Raw genomic sequence first — 13,099 nt, 5'->3', positions numbered from 1 at the left:
TTTTCTATTTTTCACCATTTGATCCACGATCTAAAAATGATGACATGATTTGAACCCGCTCATGCTAAAAATACCACAGTTCAGATCCTCTCAGATTCTGACTATAAATTCTTTGCTTTGAATCTGACTCAACTCTCTGTCTTGCTATCTGACTCTTAACTCTCTGAATCTGATTCTCCACTCTGAATCTGACTCAACTCTATCTGATTCTCCACTCTGAATCTGACTCTTAACTCTACTATCCGATTCTCCACTCTGAATCTGACTCTTAACTCTACTCTTTGATTCTCCACTCTGAATCTGACTCGACTCCCTGTCTGAATCTGATTGAGGTGGGAGGCTGATGCATTTCAGCTCTATCGGTTATCCCTTTACCATGCGGCACACGGTGCAAAATGTTAACCCACCTCTTAGGAAGAAGCAAGCATGAGAAGTCGGCATATCTGTATGATTAGTCTATGGACCTGATGACTTCTGCACCAAACCTCACGGGATTAGCACCAGCAATCTAAACATGTGATAAGGCCATGTGCCAGGTGCACTCGTCAAAGAACATATTGCGACCCCCCAGTGGGAAAGAATGCCTTGTCAGGAATTAAACAATCCTGGTGCGGTTGCCTTACAGAAATTCCTTTGAGGAACACCCTTTATGTTCCTCGTGCCTGTGGTATTGTTCCACCAGGTTTTGGATCCATGTTAAGATGTATCCTTATGTGGCAATGGTAAGCCAGAAGGATGGTAAAAGGATGAATGGTTATTAGACTATAACAGGTTATTGATTGGGAAAGATGCTTGTGGTGGACACCTGCAGCTACCACGGAACCCACTATGTGCCACTACCGGCCTAGAATGGTCTTGCCCTTCACTCTGCAGCTAATCAGAGTAGAGCCATTTCGTATATAAGCAAGGGCACTGTCCCACTGACTTCAGACCTCCTCACTTCACACCTTGAGACTCGTCTACCTGACGAGGTCTTTACAATCACTAATGGAGCATCGACAACAACAGCAAGGGTACTCTCGACATAGCTGACTTGGCTACTGACCAACTGCTGCACTTGGCTACCTACTGCGCCCTGCTACCAGCTGCACCTGGCTACCTACTGCAACAGGTTACCTGCTGCATCAGAGTCCCTTCAACCGCTGCAGTGTCAACTGACTTAGCCAACAGTTCTCTCGGTCACGGACCACTACCAACGGCACTCACACTTGGTCCCGGCCCTATCTTCTCAACCCTAGAAAACGACATCAAGAAACTCCGAGTCACTAAAATGCTGTTTACTTTGACATGGAGTCGAGTGTCTCATCCTCGAATGCGGTACCAAAAACTGTTTTAGTGCCAGGGAGTTTTTTTGGTAGCCCTGAGAAGGGCGTGGGAGTTGTATTGTAGGATTGGGACGATGAATAAGGCCGGGACCGAGTTTGTGTGCCGTTGGTAGTAGTCCGTCCGAGAGAACCGTTGGCTGAGTCGGTTGACTCTGCAGCGGTTGAAGGGACTCAGGTGCAGCAGTTGGTTAGGAGTCAAGTCGGTTGTGTTGTGAAGACGAGTTCGAGGTAATGCTTAGAATACCCTTGCTGTCGTAGTCGAATTAGTGAGATCTCGTTGGGGAGACGAGTCTGAACAATGAAGTTAGTGTGTCAGTGCCCCTGCCCTCTGCTAATATACGTTCTGGCTCGGCCTCGGCTGTGATTCCAGAGCCGGTAGTGGCACCTAGCGCGTACCATGGCCACCACACTATGAACGTACATCGTGGGAATGGACACTCAAGGAGTGTACTTCTCGGTGGATGTGTTGAAATTCTGGCGGGCGATTTTGAAAAAGAAAGCAGTCCGTGTCTGCGCAAGACGACCATCGATCGCCTTTCGTGCGTACAGTTATGTCGAAATGCCCTGCGTCTACTCCCCGGTTGATTTTTCACTATGGAACGTATTCTCGAAAGTGTCCAAATCACTTTTGGAACGGGTCGTCCTCCTCCACGTGTTCGGAGAACGGGGCAGCAGCGCGATTTTCGTCACAGAAGACGACGTCGTGTACGGTATCGGGAGCAACATAAGAGCCATAGATGCATTCAAGCTGTTCAGCATCAAACCGGACATGTTCGGCTTTCTCGGTATAGGTCAGACTGTGCATACCAGCACACCAGTCGAGATACGGGAACTGAGCCGGAACAGGATCATCTGCTTCAGCTCCGGTCTCGACCATACCCTCGGCCTTTCCTCCACCGGCGACCTCTGGGTCTGGGGAAAGAACGACCTCCACCAGCTCGGAAACTTCCACACTGGCACGATCAACAGGCCGTTTTTAAAGTTTAAAAATCAAATCAAATCCATTGCAACTGGGGACAATTACAGCCTCGTGTTGCTCAACAATGGAATGGTCATGCACTGGGGAACTTTGAAAACCGAGAAAGAAGTCATAGCCATACCCACTGTGCTTAATTTCCCCGAATATAGAACATCCGTTGGTACGACCGTATTACAGATCGCATCCGGTTGTAATCATGCAGCAGCTCTCGGCATCAACGGTGAGGTTTACATATGGGGTGACAATTCGGAAGGACAGTTGGGACACGGTTTCGGTAAAGGGTTTTACGATATTCCCGTTCTTTTTACGACAGAAGACCTCAGAGTCGAGACCATAGGGTGCGGTTCGACAGCGACTTTCGTCCTCTACGACAACGGCGATCTAGGATCTTTAGGATGCGTCGGTGACCTGTGCAAGTTCAAATCGCAAGTCAAAGACTTCACGGTGACCAACCGAGAACAGATCCTCTGCGTCCAGACCGTGGACGGGTTCCATTATTTCACCGTAATAAGCTCGGATAAAATGTTCAGCGTACGGCCCGTCTCTGTGAAAGGGAAGAACTGGCAGAACGTCTTCGGAGGTAAGTGCACGCCTCAGTTCATCAGGCAGAGATATAAGACGGTCGAGATCTTGCCTCCCATGCCGAAAAGGGACATTGGAAATAAACTCTACGACAATAAAGACATGAGCGATTTGACCATACTGCTTAGAGACGGCGAGGTCTACGTGCATAAGCTCATCATGAAAACATTCTGCCAGCATTTCCAAAGGATGATCTCGGACGACATCGATACGATCGACATACAAGTCTACAATCCCAACTCTTACAGAGCGTTTCTGAAGTATATCTATACGGGGTCGATCCCACCTTTAGATGTAATAGAACTGGTCGAATTGTACGGAATTGCTTTCTCTTATGAGGAAGACGAGCTTAAAAACATCGCCCGGCACCTGTTCAAGACTCAGCTTTCCAACGAGAACGTACTTGTGGCGAATGAGGCCGCTAAAGGGTCCGGATGGGACGAGCTGGCCGAGATTTGCACAGAGTACGCCAGCCTCCAGCTGGACAGGACGGGATTGGAAGGAAGAGAAGAGCTGGCCGTTTCGTTGGGAAAGATCCTGCTCACGGTAGAAGGGGTCGCGACCACCTACAACTTCGCCCAGGAATCGAATTTGAATAATTTGAAAGAGCTCTGCTGCCAATTCGCGTCAGAGAACTGGGACAGGGTCGTCCTTTCCAAGAGTTTCGAACTCCTAACACCCCAGACTAGGTGCGATTTCATGAAAGACTCAGCCAAAATTAAAACCCAATCGGACCTCTTTACATAAACAATAATGAACTGTGTACAAATCATATTAAATTAAAAAGTTTAATGTTTTATTTTCATTTGTCAATATAGTTTAATAATAATAATAGCGTTTTATTTTTATCTTTCATATATAGACAGAATATGGACTGGAGTCTGCTGATTTATGTGGGGTACATATGTAAAATATCGAAGTATCGATTATATATACTCAATGCGACTTCAATCGTACGTTTGTTTAAAGTCGATAGCTAGTATCGAGTTTTTCTCAAGGAGATCGATAGCAAATATCGATTATAGCAGCGAGGTATGGAATATATTGTTAGCGAATAAGGTTGGCCTACTCGGCATTTATCGATGGACTATTAAAGGTCGATAGCCAGTATCGATTATTTGCTGGTGAAGATCGTTAATAAGTATCGATTATTGTGGCAATATATCGAATATATTGTTAGCAATTAAGGTTAGCTTATTGGGCATTTATCGATGGACTATTAGAGGTCGATAGCCAGTATCGATTATTTGCTGGTGAAGATCGTTAGTAAGTATCGATTATTGTGGCGATATATCGAATATATTGTTAGCAATTAAGGTTAGCTTATTCGGCATTTATCGATGGACTATTAGAGGTTTTTGTTCCAAGACATCGATAATAACCCTTTTAAAAAGATAGTTCCTACTCACAGTAAGTGAGAAGATTTACTGTGAGTAGGAATTATCTTTTTAAAAGGATTGAACACCACACTCACTCCATCATTTATCATTTCTATCGATAGTAATTATCGATTATTGTGACGAGATATCGAATATATTGTGGTCAATCATGGGTCTATGCGACATTTATAGGTGGTTTTTGTTCAAAGATATAGTAACTATCGATAATTGTGGCGAGATATCGAATGTTTTTTTTAAAATCGATTATGGGTCTATGCGACATTTATCGATTGACTTTGTTAGGTCGATAGTCCATGTAGATGGTTAGTGATTGATGGAATTGGATTGGAAATTGGCCTTTTTTAAAATACATTTCCCCCCTAAATTATTTTATGTTGAATGAATATTTTAAGATAAAATGCTTTTTATACCTAATGCTGACTAGATGAAAACGGTGAAATAGTCCCATGAAGCCAACTGACGACAATTATCTAAACAAAAACCGTAAATCGAAAATTATATGCAATAAAATTCACACATACATGTTTACATAAAATAACTGTTTTATATTCTAATTGTGGCACGCAGATAGTAAAAAATGAGAACTAGCAGATTTACTCCTTTTATTAATACTGAATATTTGCTGTAATTTTTAAGATTTTAATGTTTAAACTAGGCTAAGTAAATAAGTTTATAATGAAAGAAATCAATTAAAAAATTACTAAAAAAAATTGCTTAGTACTAAAATAATCGATTGTCGATGTCAAGATCGATTGTTTAATCGATTTATTTGATAAACTGATAACAGCTCTTTTTTGTTGTATTTAGTCTTTTTATAACTATTGATTAAAAAGTAAGATTTTAATTCGGTGGATTATATAAGTTTTCTTTCCTGTTTGACTATGAAATTGAAATTTTGTGCCAATTTATCATTCATGTATCAAGAGGCAGCGGTCTTGGTCGAGAGGTACCGCCTGGCTGGCCGGGCCGGCTTCCGTGGTGTCGAATGCGCTTCTCCGTATGACTCCGACCTAGATGAGTTGGTTCGGGTGAAAGAGGAGCTCGGTCTCGAGCAGGTCCTCATCAATGTGCCGACAGGTGATCCGAATAAGGGTGAGCTCGGATTTGCCGCTCTACCAGGCCGGGAGGACGCGTTCGACAAGAGCCTCAACAAGGCGATCTCGTACGCAAAACGGCTCGGATGCCGTCGTATACATGTAATGTCCGGTGTGGTCAAACGCGACCCAGATACTCTCAAAACATTCGAGGCTAATTTGATAAAAGCGGCGGCTGTTTTAAAATCGAACGAAATGGTCGGCCTGATCGAGCCGATAAACAAGTACTCACTGCCAGGCTATTTCCTTAATGATTACGGCACAGCTTGCGAAGTCGTGAGACGTGTCGACAGCCCGCATCTAAGACTGCAGCTCGATGTCTTCCACATGCAGACAATTACGGGCAACTTGACTAGGAACATTGAGGAGATGCTGCCGCTTGTCGGACACATCCAGGTCGCTCAGGTGCCAAACAGGAACGAACCGGATACGCCTGGCGAGGTCGACTACGCTTACCTCTTTGACCTGCTCACCCAACTCAGCTACTCTGGCTGGATCGGCCTCGAGTACAAACCACGATCCGGAACAGACTGTGGCCTGCGTTGGATAAAAGAATTCGGATACATTTTATAAATGAAAACTTACAAAATATCAATAAACAGTTATTTTACAATAATTTGTGCTTTATTCACTGTTGTCTTTACACTGACCTAACCTAGACATTTGCAAACCTAGTCAGGGCTGCCAACTATTTCACAACATGGTTGCCAACTTAATCATAAAATAGCAATTTTTTTTTTCAAAACTAATTTGTCATATAAAAAAAGTCTCAAATCCATTAAAAAAATATAATAAATACTTCCATTTGTTTTTCGTTTTAAATACATATTTAAAAGTCTTTTCTTTATGTTTTAAATATCTGTGTTTTCGATTATTGACAGCATATTGAGCCCACCTCGTCCCCAGTTAATGTTTCCGAGGCTGCCGTGCTCGTATTTCTTGACGCAGCACAAAAACTGGACTAGAGTCCAGAAAAGATTGTTCCTACCCTGTTTCAAAAAGAGGAAAATAAAATGATTAATTGAAATATATAAATATGTTGGGAAAAAAAGACCGATAAATTACATGCGGTATATCCCTGAGGCTGTTGTTTATCATCAGCTGATAATGCGGCGGTGATACGTTGTCCTGAACGATGGCGAGGTTGGTTTTCTTTGGTGAATTGGGGCTACGGGCGAAATACTGCGATGAGAATGGCTTCGCCGACGGTCGTTCAGCCAACAGAGGGAGACGTGAGTCGAGGTATGTCATGAAAAGATGCATCACGAGCTGCGGATTTAAAAAAAAAAATATCAATGACAAAATTTTTTTAATGATTTTTTATACCTCAGCATCTGTCAGTAGGTGTGACTCCCAGAGTTTGTCCTCGTAATTACCGCCTGACCTCCAGTTGAAGCAATTCATTGAGCTTCCTTTAGCGAGATCTAACAACAATTAATAAAAACATGAAAAAAAAACACACTTTACAATGAGAATGGTGCACTTTACCTCGTATCCTTTGTACGACGTATTGTTGGTTAGTAGATATTTCTAAAAACGGTACCAGGAAACTGATATTGGGTATTTTCTGCACTATGACATGGTTGTTGGCTGTGTTGACGAGAGCATCGAGACCGACAGTGCCGACGAGGTACGACCCCATGCCTTCCTTTTGAAGGCCCCTGTTAACCGTCTCGATCTCCTCGACCAGCCTCTTAAGTACCATCTCCGAAAGCCACTAAAAACAGATTTTTATTTATTTTGTTATTTAATTTAACTTGTAAACTTGCCGATCTTAAGTTGCAGATCCATTTGACGTTCGGTTGACTCCAGCCGTCGGGCGAATCTTGCCCTCCCCAGAAGGCGCTCGTGTTCAACATCTTTTTACAAGCCGTCTGGTACTGGAGCGTACGAAGTAGAGGCGAGACGTCGAGCGAGTTTGGGCTCGTGTCTTTACGGTTCTCTGGCGACCAAAAATCAAACGGGCCAGAAGGCATCGAGCTGTCGCGACTCAACACTAATAAAAAAAAAATATAAAAAAAACCTAATATACTTAAAGGGGGAAAAATGTCTTTCAAACTTACGGACTAGCTCGTCTTTCATTGCCTGTTTATAATCGCAGAGGTATTTCACCAAGTCATTAGCCTGGGAGAACATTTTGTTCTTGTATTTCGTGAGGGTATGGTTCGTCGGCGTTTCAAAACTGGAGAATTCACCTGGAAACGAGTGGAAAATTGTTATTACTTTACAATTGATTAAGGTTTTTAGCTGAGATGAAAAAAAGTTAATGGCACTAGCGGGATTCGAACCCACGATCTTCGGCTCTACCACTTGAGCTATCATAACCTCGATCCACTCAGACATCAACTTCCTATCTCAACCCCACCTTATGAGTTTTCCCTCTTTTTTGCCATTTTTCAAATGTCGTGTAATCGGATTGGATTCTCGATGACAAATGAAATGGCCACAGCGAGCTTTAGTGAAGTGTACTTCATTTTAATTCATTAATTTCACTAATTTCGTGGTCCGCTTGACCAATTAATGCATTAGAATTAATTAAGGTTTTTAGTTGAGATGAAAAAAGTTAATGGCACGAGCAGTGCCGATTACACATATGAAAAATGGCAAAAAGGAGGGAAAACTCATAGGTGGGGTTGAGATAGGAAGTTGATGTCCGAGTGGATCGAGGTCACGATAACTCAAGTGGTAGAGCCGAAGATTGTGGGTTCGAATCCCACTCGTGCCATTAACTTTTTTTCATCTCAACTAAAAACCTTAATTAATTGTAATTTATTAATTGGTCAAGCGGACCACAAAATTAGTGAAAATAAATTGTTATTACTGTCGGATGTCGTGAACACCGCTGCCGATTTGTACAAACCCGAGTCCGTACATACGCTCTTGTACAAAGTTGAACCATCGCTTCTTGCACTTGTACTGTACAATGAATTACAACTGGTGGCTTATTGTGACCTCTGGAATCTTTCTGCTAATGTAAATAAAACCAAATGTCTAGTTTTGTCATCTGGGTGGTCGGCTTGTATCCATTGATTAGGGATAACCAGTAGACAGTATCTCAGTATAAGTATTTGGGTGTGTCCTTCCAAGATTATCAATGAACATGCATCTTCTTGAAAGGGTCTCCATAGCTAAACGTGCTTTAATAGAGTATGGTCTGCTGGTTTCCTTTCTCAGGAACTAGTGCCTCTTCCATTAAAATTTGGTCTCTTTAAGTCTGTCTTTCCATAGTCTGTTATGGAGCTCAGGCTTGGGGTTCTCAGTGATTTGAAGTTATTGAGAAATTTCAGCTTTTTTATTAAAAAATTATTTGGTATTTCATCAGTAACTCCAAACCATATGGTTTATCTCGAAATGGAGGTCGATCTACTCAAAGTGTACCCCTTGAAGTTACACTTTGATTAGTGGCTAAGGATATTGAATTAACCTCCTCATAGATTGCCAAGAATTCTACCTTAGAAATAATAAAAACCAAAACTTTCTGGGTTAGGAATTGGATGGCTCAGAGATATGATTGTGAATTGACTGTGTATGACATGTCACTATTGGGTGGCCAATTGGCCAGTTTATTGAGTAAAATGAAATCTCACCACGAGGAACTTAAAAAAAAATCTATAGTCGCGTTTTACAGTATATCCCGAACTTCATCTTGCTGGCATATGAAGCTTGATTGCAGACTGGTTGTGCGGTCTATTGCTTAGCGAGCTCTACTGGTTTTTTAAACTGAGGTGCGAGTTGCTATTCTTAAACTCCATGGGGGGAAAAATCTGTTGAATCGTGCTCTCTATTTAATTCCAAGGCGGCGGAAAATACATTTCATTTTGCCACCAAATGTTCAATTCTGATTATTTTACACGTTGGCCTGGCGAGGCTGACCAGACCTGCACTCATAGCAATGTTAAATGACGCCCTCTCATCAGATTTGCTCGCCACGCTTGGACTTACAGATTCGAGCTGGTCCAACACTTTAATTATTAATGTATTGTAATCATGCTTTCATTTCCTTATTTTAATTACTAGTCTTTCTCTTCTCTTTTTATCTTTTTATCAAACAATATTTTGTTAGCTTTTATTATTACTATTTTGTCGATTTTCTTCTCTAGTATTGCTTCATTATTTTTTTAATTATTCATTTATTTTTGGTTTAATTTAATTTCAGTATTTTATAGTATTTTCATAAGTTAATTTAATTATTTCGTGTATTCTTTTTGTATATTTTTTTATTATTATTCTGTGTTTGCTTACATCAACTCCGGCTGACACACTGTTCTCCACGCCATAATGTATTTTGTAAAATGTTTTGAATTTGTCTATATTCTATGTAAATAAATACTATTATTCATTCAATGAATTACCGGCCACCCTGGGTGTTGGCAGTCCAGGGTGTCTTGTCCATTCAGCTGTTGAAGTTGGCCTCCAGGGGTTACTAGGTACTCAATATTCTGCCATCGACCCTCACACTACACATTCACACTAATAAATACATTCACTATGTGTACATTGTACTATTCAATTAGGCGGGTCGCATTAAGCCATCTTACTCTACATGCCGGACGCATAAAGCAGGCCCATAAATGTATGTGTCCACCTCACATGATCTATTCTTAATTGGGTGAGGAGCCTTCTTCGATGAGTCAGGTCTTCTGAGGGCCAACCATCACTTGATACTCAAAGATTCTCGCCCGGACCTTCTAATAACATTTTTACCATCATAGTGCCAGATCGTGGTGGGGAAGTCAGTGCAGGATACAGTAGAGTGGCCATCGTTTCGAATCACCTCAAGCGGCTAGAGCCGCGCCAATCCGACTCCCCTTCTTCTCCATTCCCCGCAAGGGGACTGAAGCTGTACTTGTTACAAATCTTAATTTCAATTTTCTACTTACTATCACACTTTCTCTATAATTAATCATTCTTGAGACATTTTTTTTTAATTTGTCTGCCACTTATCACAATTGCCTGTTCACATAAACTGATCTAATATTACGCTATTTAATAGATTCTTCAAGGAAAAAATGTCCTAAAAGAGGACAGAAAGAAGAAAAAACAAATCGGTAATTCACATATGACAGAAGCCTGAAAAATGTCTCACCTGTCATGTTATTGTGTGGTGGTGTTTTTGAAACATCAGTCTGGGGCGAAGGCGTTGCCAAATTGTTCATTTCCACCGGACCTTCGTCTGCAATGAAATATTAATTAAAAGAAAATGTATATATTGTTTCCCCTTAACTGTTCCCAACCCCCTTCAAAATAAGCTGTAGTATACAGCTGCAGTGCACAGGGGGCCTCCAGTTCCGAGTATCCATTTTATATTTAAAACAAAAACAAAAAAAATTGCAAAATGGCAAAAAAGAGATTGAATTCGAAAGGTTGTAGGTTGAGATGAGGAGTTGGTGGCCAAGTGGATCGAAGTCAAGATAGCTCAAGTGGTTAGAGCAGCCACATATTGAGCCGAAGGTCATGGGTTTGAATCTCACTCATCACACTAACTTTCTCGTCTCAACCAAGACCTTATATAAAAATAATAATTAATTGAAATATTTAATATGGTCGATTAGACCGCTAAACATAAATGGATTAATAATTTGTTATATTTTACCTTCTTGCTTTGGGCTTGTGTTGGCGCAGAAGTGGTTCTTGATTTTCACCCTCTGCTCCTGCGAAGCCCTGGCCAGTTTTAAGTAGGTGAACATGAAATGGAGCAGGTTGCAGATGCAGATGACAAGGACAACTGTCTTGGCCCACTCGGTGATGTGACCATCACCGCACATTTTAAAACTGGACGTTTGGATTAATTTTAGAAGAAAAAAAAACTTTTTTTTAAACGAGTTAGGCTTACAAGTCGAAAGCGACGACCGTGCCAATCACGATGGCGTTGTAAAAGGAGAACTTCTTGATGTCGCTCTTCCTCTTCTTCATAAACGTATAACTGTTGCATTCCTCGACAAAGTTGAGCGAAGCCCTTTCGCCCCTGTTTCTTAAAATTAAAACAGTAAGGTAATAAATAACAAAAATGGCAGTGAGGAACATGGGATGTGACAAAAGCTTTACCAGAGCTATCAAACCGCACGGCCCTGGTACCGACTGACATTGATGGATGGTGGAAAAGACATATTGATTCGCGATTAAATTTCTTCCATACAAATCACTCATTGGAACAAAGAAGTTATACAGATTGTTTATAAATAATGTAAGTCATTTAGGTGTCGTTCGGTGAAACAGACAATTCATAACAAAGCTGATATTAAGAAAATGTTCAATTTTTTTGTTCCAAATAACGAACTAAGATTAAATCATCAAATTGATTGAGTTTTTTAATTTACCTTATAAAACAGTCGTTGGGAAGGAAAGAGGGCGAATCCGGGCCCGAAGACCTTTCCGGTGAGTTCATCTCTCGCCGGCGTTCTAACCTGCTCTACGGAAAACGGCGCGGCGGGCCCGCTCGCATCCTGACCGTCAGAGATGCCAACAGACGAGCGAAATATCCCCTCACAACTGTATATTTGTAAGGGGGTTTATAATTCGTTTTTCACCGTATATTATAACTACCGAACTAAAGTCGTATAAAAGTTATAAACGAAAAATTTTTAAATTACATGTTCCACATTACAAACATGGGGCGAATAGAAACATTCACAAAATTAAATGGTCTACCCTGTCAAACAATACCATAATAAATTTGATCATTTAGAAATTAACCATTTCCTCCTATTTTTGATTAATGATGTAATACAACCTTAATATTTATTAAAAGGCAATATTTAAGAATAAACAGTGGAGAAAATTTGATTTATTTTATTTTTTAGAAATGTAAATCTAAAACAAAATGGCGTCTGTCTGTCAAGCAGTGCCACAATGAATTTACTGTACGCTAAGTTACTTATTTTATAAGCAGTTATAAACAATAAAAAGGTTGAAAAGCTTCTTTTACATTAGTTTTTTATATTTATTTATTTTATATTTTAGGGTAATAAATTTCCTCTCTTGCCACAGTTACCCTACTGCTCTGCGTTGATAGCAGCATCATTTAAATACAAAAAAAAGACAAATGCCTGAACAGTTATTATTTTAGAAATTGTCTATTTTCCCCTTTTTTAATTAATAATGTAATAAAGTCTTAATGTCTATTAATAAAGGCAATATTGAGAATAAACAAATAAGACAAAATTTAGTTTGATTGTTTTTTTACCAATGCCAAATTTTGTCAACAAAATGGCGTCTGTCAAAAATGCCCCAATAAAGTTGATTGTTCAGAAATTGACCTTTTTCTCGTTTTAATTAATATAAAATTAACAATTTAATAGAGCTTTAATTAATATAAATAAAGACAATTTTGAGAATAAATAAGCAGTGTAGAAGGTTTGATTTTTCTTACTAGTGTAAATTGAAAAGAAAATGGGGTCTGTCAGTGCCCCAATAATTAGAAAATTACCATTCCCCCCCTTTTTTTGCAATTAATAATGTAATAAAGTCTTAATATTACTTAAAAAAAAGACAATATTTGCAATAAATTTTATTTTTTACCTACGTAAATCGAAAACAAAATGGTGTCTGTCAGTCAAACAATGCCCTAATAAAGTTGATTATTTATAAATTGACTAATTCCCTTTATTATTAGTAATGTAATAAAGCTTCAATTTCCTCAAACAAAGACAATTTGGAAAATAAATAAACAGTAGAGATGATATGATTGCTTTTTGCCAATATAAATCAAAAACAAAATGG

General features: G+C 40.1%; 3 protein-coding genes across 4 annotated transcripts; 2 read left to right on the top strand and 1 right to left on the bottom strand.

Annotated features, from left to right (window-relative positions):
• The first annotated feature begins 1,731 nt into the window (after positions 1–1,731).
• Positions 1,732–3,685, top strand: LOC106670740 (RCC1 and BTB domain-containing protein 2-like). Its single transcript, XM_014401321.2, has one exon. It carries the CDS (start codon positions 1,756–1,758, stop codon positions 3,631–3,633), a length of 1,878 nt encoding a protein of 625 aa, XP_014256807.1. The 5' UTR covers positions 1,732–1,755; the 3' UTR covers positions 3,634–3,685.
• Positions 3,686–5,052: 1,367 nt separating this feature from the next.
• LOC106670886 (putative hydroxypyruvate isomerase) lies at positions 5,053–5,996 on the top strand. Its single transcript, XM_014401550.2, has one exon. It carries the CDS (start codon positions 5,168–5,170, stop codon positions 5,951–5,953), a length of 786 nt encoding a protein of 261 aa, XP_014257036.1. The 5' UTR covers positions 5,053–5,167; the 3' UTR covers positions 5,954–5,996.
• On the bottom strand, positions 5,986–11,808 carry LOC106670885 (transmembrane protein 209). 2 transcript variants are annotated; one of them, XM_014401548.2, is made up of 10 exons: positions 11,698–11,808; positions 11,214–11,351; positions 10,974–11,152; positions 10,467–10,553; positions 7,444–7,575; positions 7,150–7,376; positions 6,869–7,097; positions 6,707–6,804; positions 6,446–6,649; positions 5,986–6,369 (listed from the first exon to the last, which is right to left on the bottom strand). In XM_014401548.2, the coding sequence occupies exons 1-10, from the start codon at positions 11,763–11,765 to the stop codon at positions 6,232–6,234; spliced, it is 1,500 nt and encodes a 499-aa protein (XP_014257034.1). In that variant the 5' UTR covers positions 11,766–11,808; the 3' UTR covers positions 5,986–6,231. The 2 variants fall into 2 exon arrangements, with proteins under 2 accessions (XP_014257034.1, XP_014257035.1); XM_014401549.2 differs by having other exon boundaries at positions 11,214–11,345; positions 11,698–11,801.
• Positions 11,809–13,099: the final 1,291 nt, after the last annotated feature.

The sequence above is a fragment of the Cimex lectularius genome, unplaced genomic scaffold (assembly GCF_000648675.2).
Source record: "Cimex lectularius strain Harlan isolate CLEC.00 unplaced genomic scaffold, Clec_2.1 scaffold248, whole genome shotgun sequence".
Taxonomy (NCBI): Eukaryota; Metazoa; Arthropoda; class Insecta; order Hemiptera; family Cimicidae; genus Cimex; species Cimex lectularius.
Note: the sequence above shows the minus strand (reverse complement) of the source record. Positions and strands in the feature narration are given on the sequence as shown.

What these genes read in the sequence shown, in the direction of transcription:
- LOC106670740 (XM_014401321.2), top strand. Translation starts at nt 1,756, where the DNA reads ATGGACACTCAAGGAGTGTACTTCTCGGTGGATGTGTTGAAATTCTGG.
- LOC106670886 (XM_014401550.2), top strand. Translation starts at nt 5,168, where the DNA reads ATGAAATTGAAATTTTGTGCCAATTTATCATTCATGTATCAAGAGGCA.
- LOC106670885 (XM_014401548.2), bottom strand. Translation starts at nt 11,765, where the DNA reads ATGAACTCACCGGAAAGGTCTTCGGGCCCGGATTCGCCCTCTTTCCTT. An exon ending in CCCAACGACTGTTTTATAAG is followed by an intron (nt 11,352 to 11,697) that starts GTAAATTAAAAA and finishes TTTAATTTTAAG; the next exon opens with AAACAGGGGCGAAAGGGCTT. An exon ending in AATGAAAGACGAGCTAGTCC is followed by an intron (nt 7,377 to 7,443) that starts GTAAGTTTGAAA and finishes TTTTTTTATTAG; the next exon opens with TGTTGAGTCGCGACAGCTCG.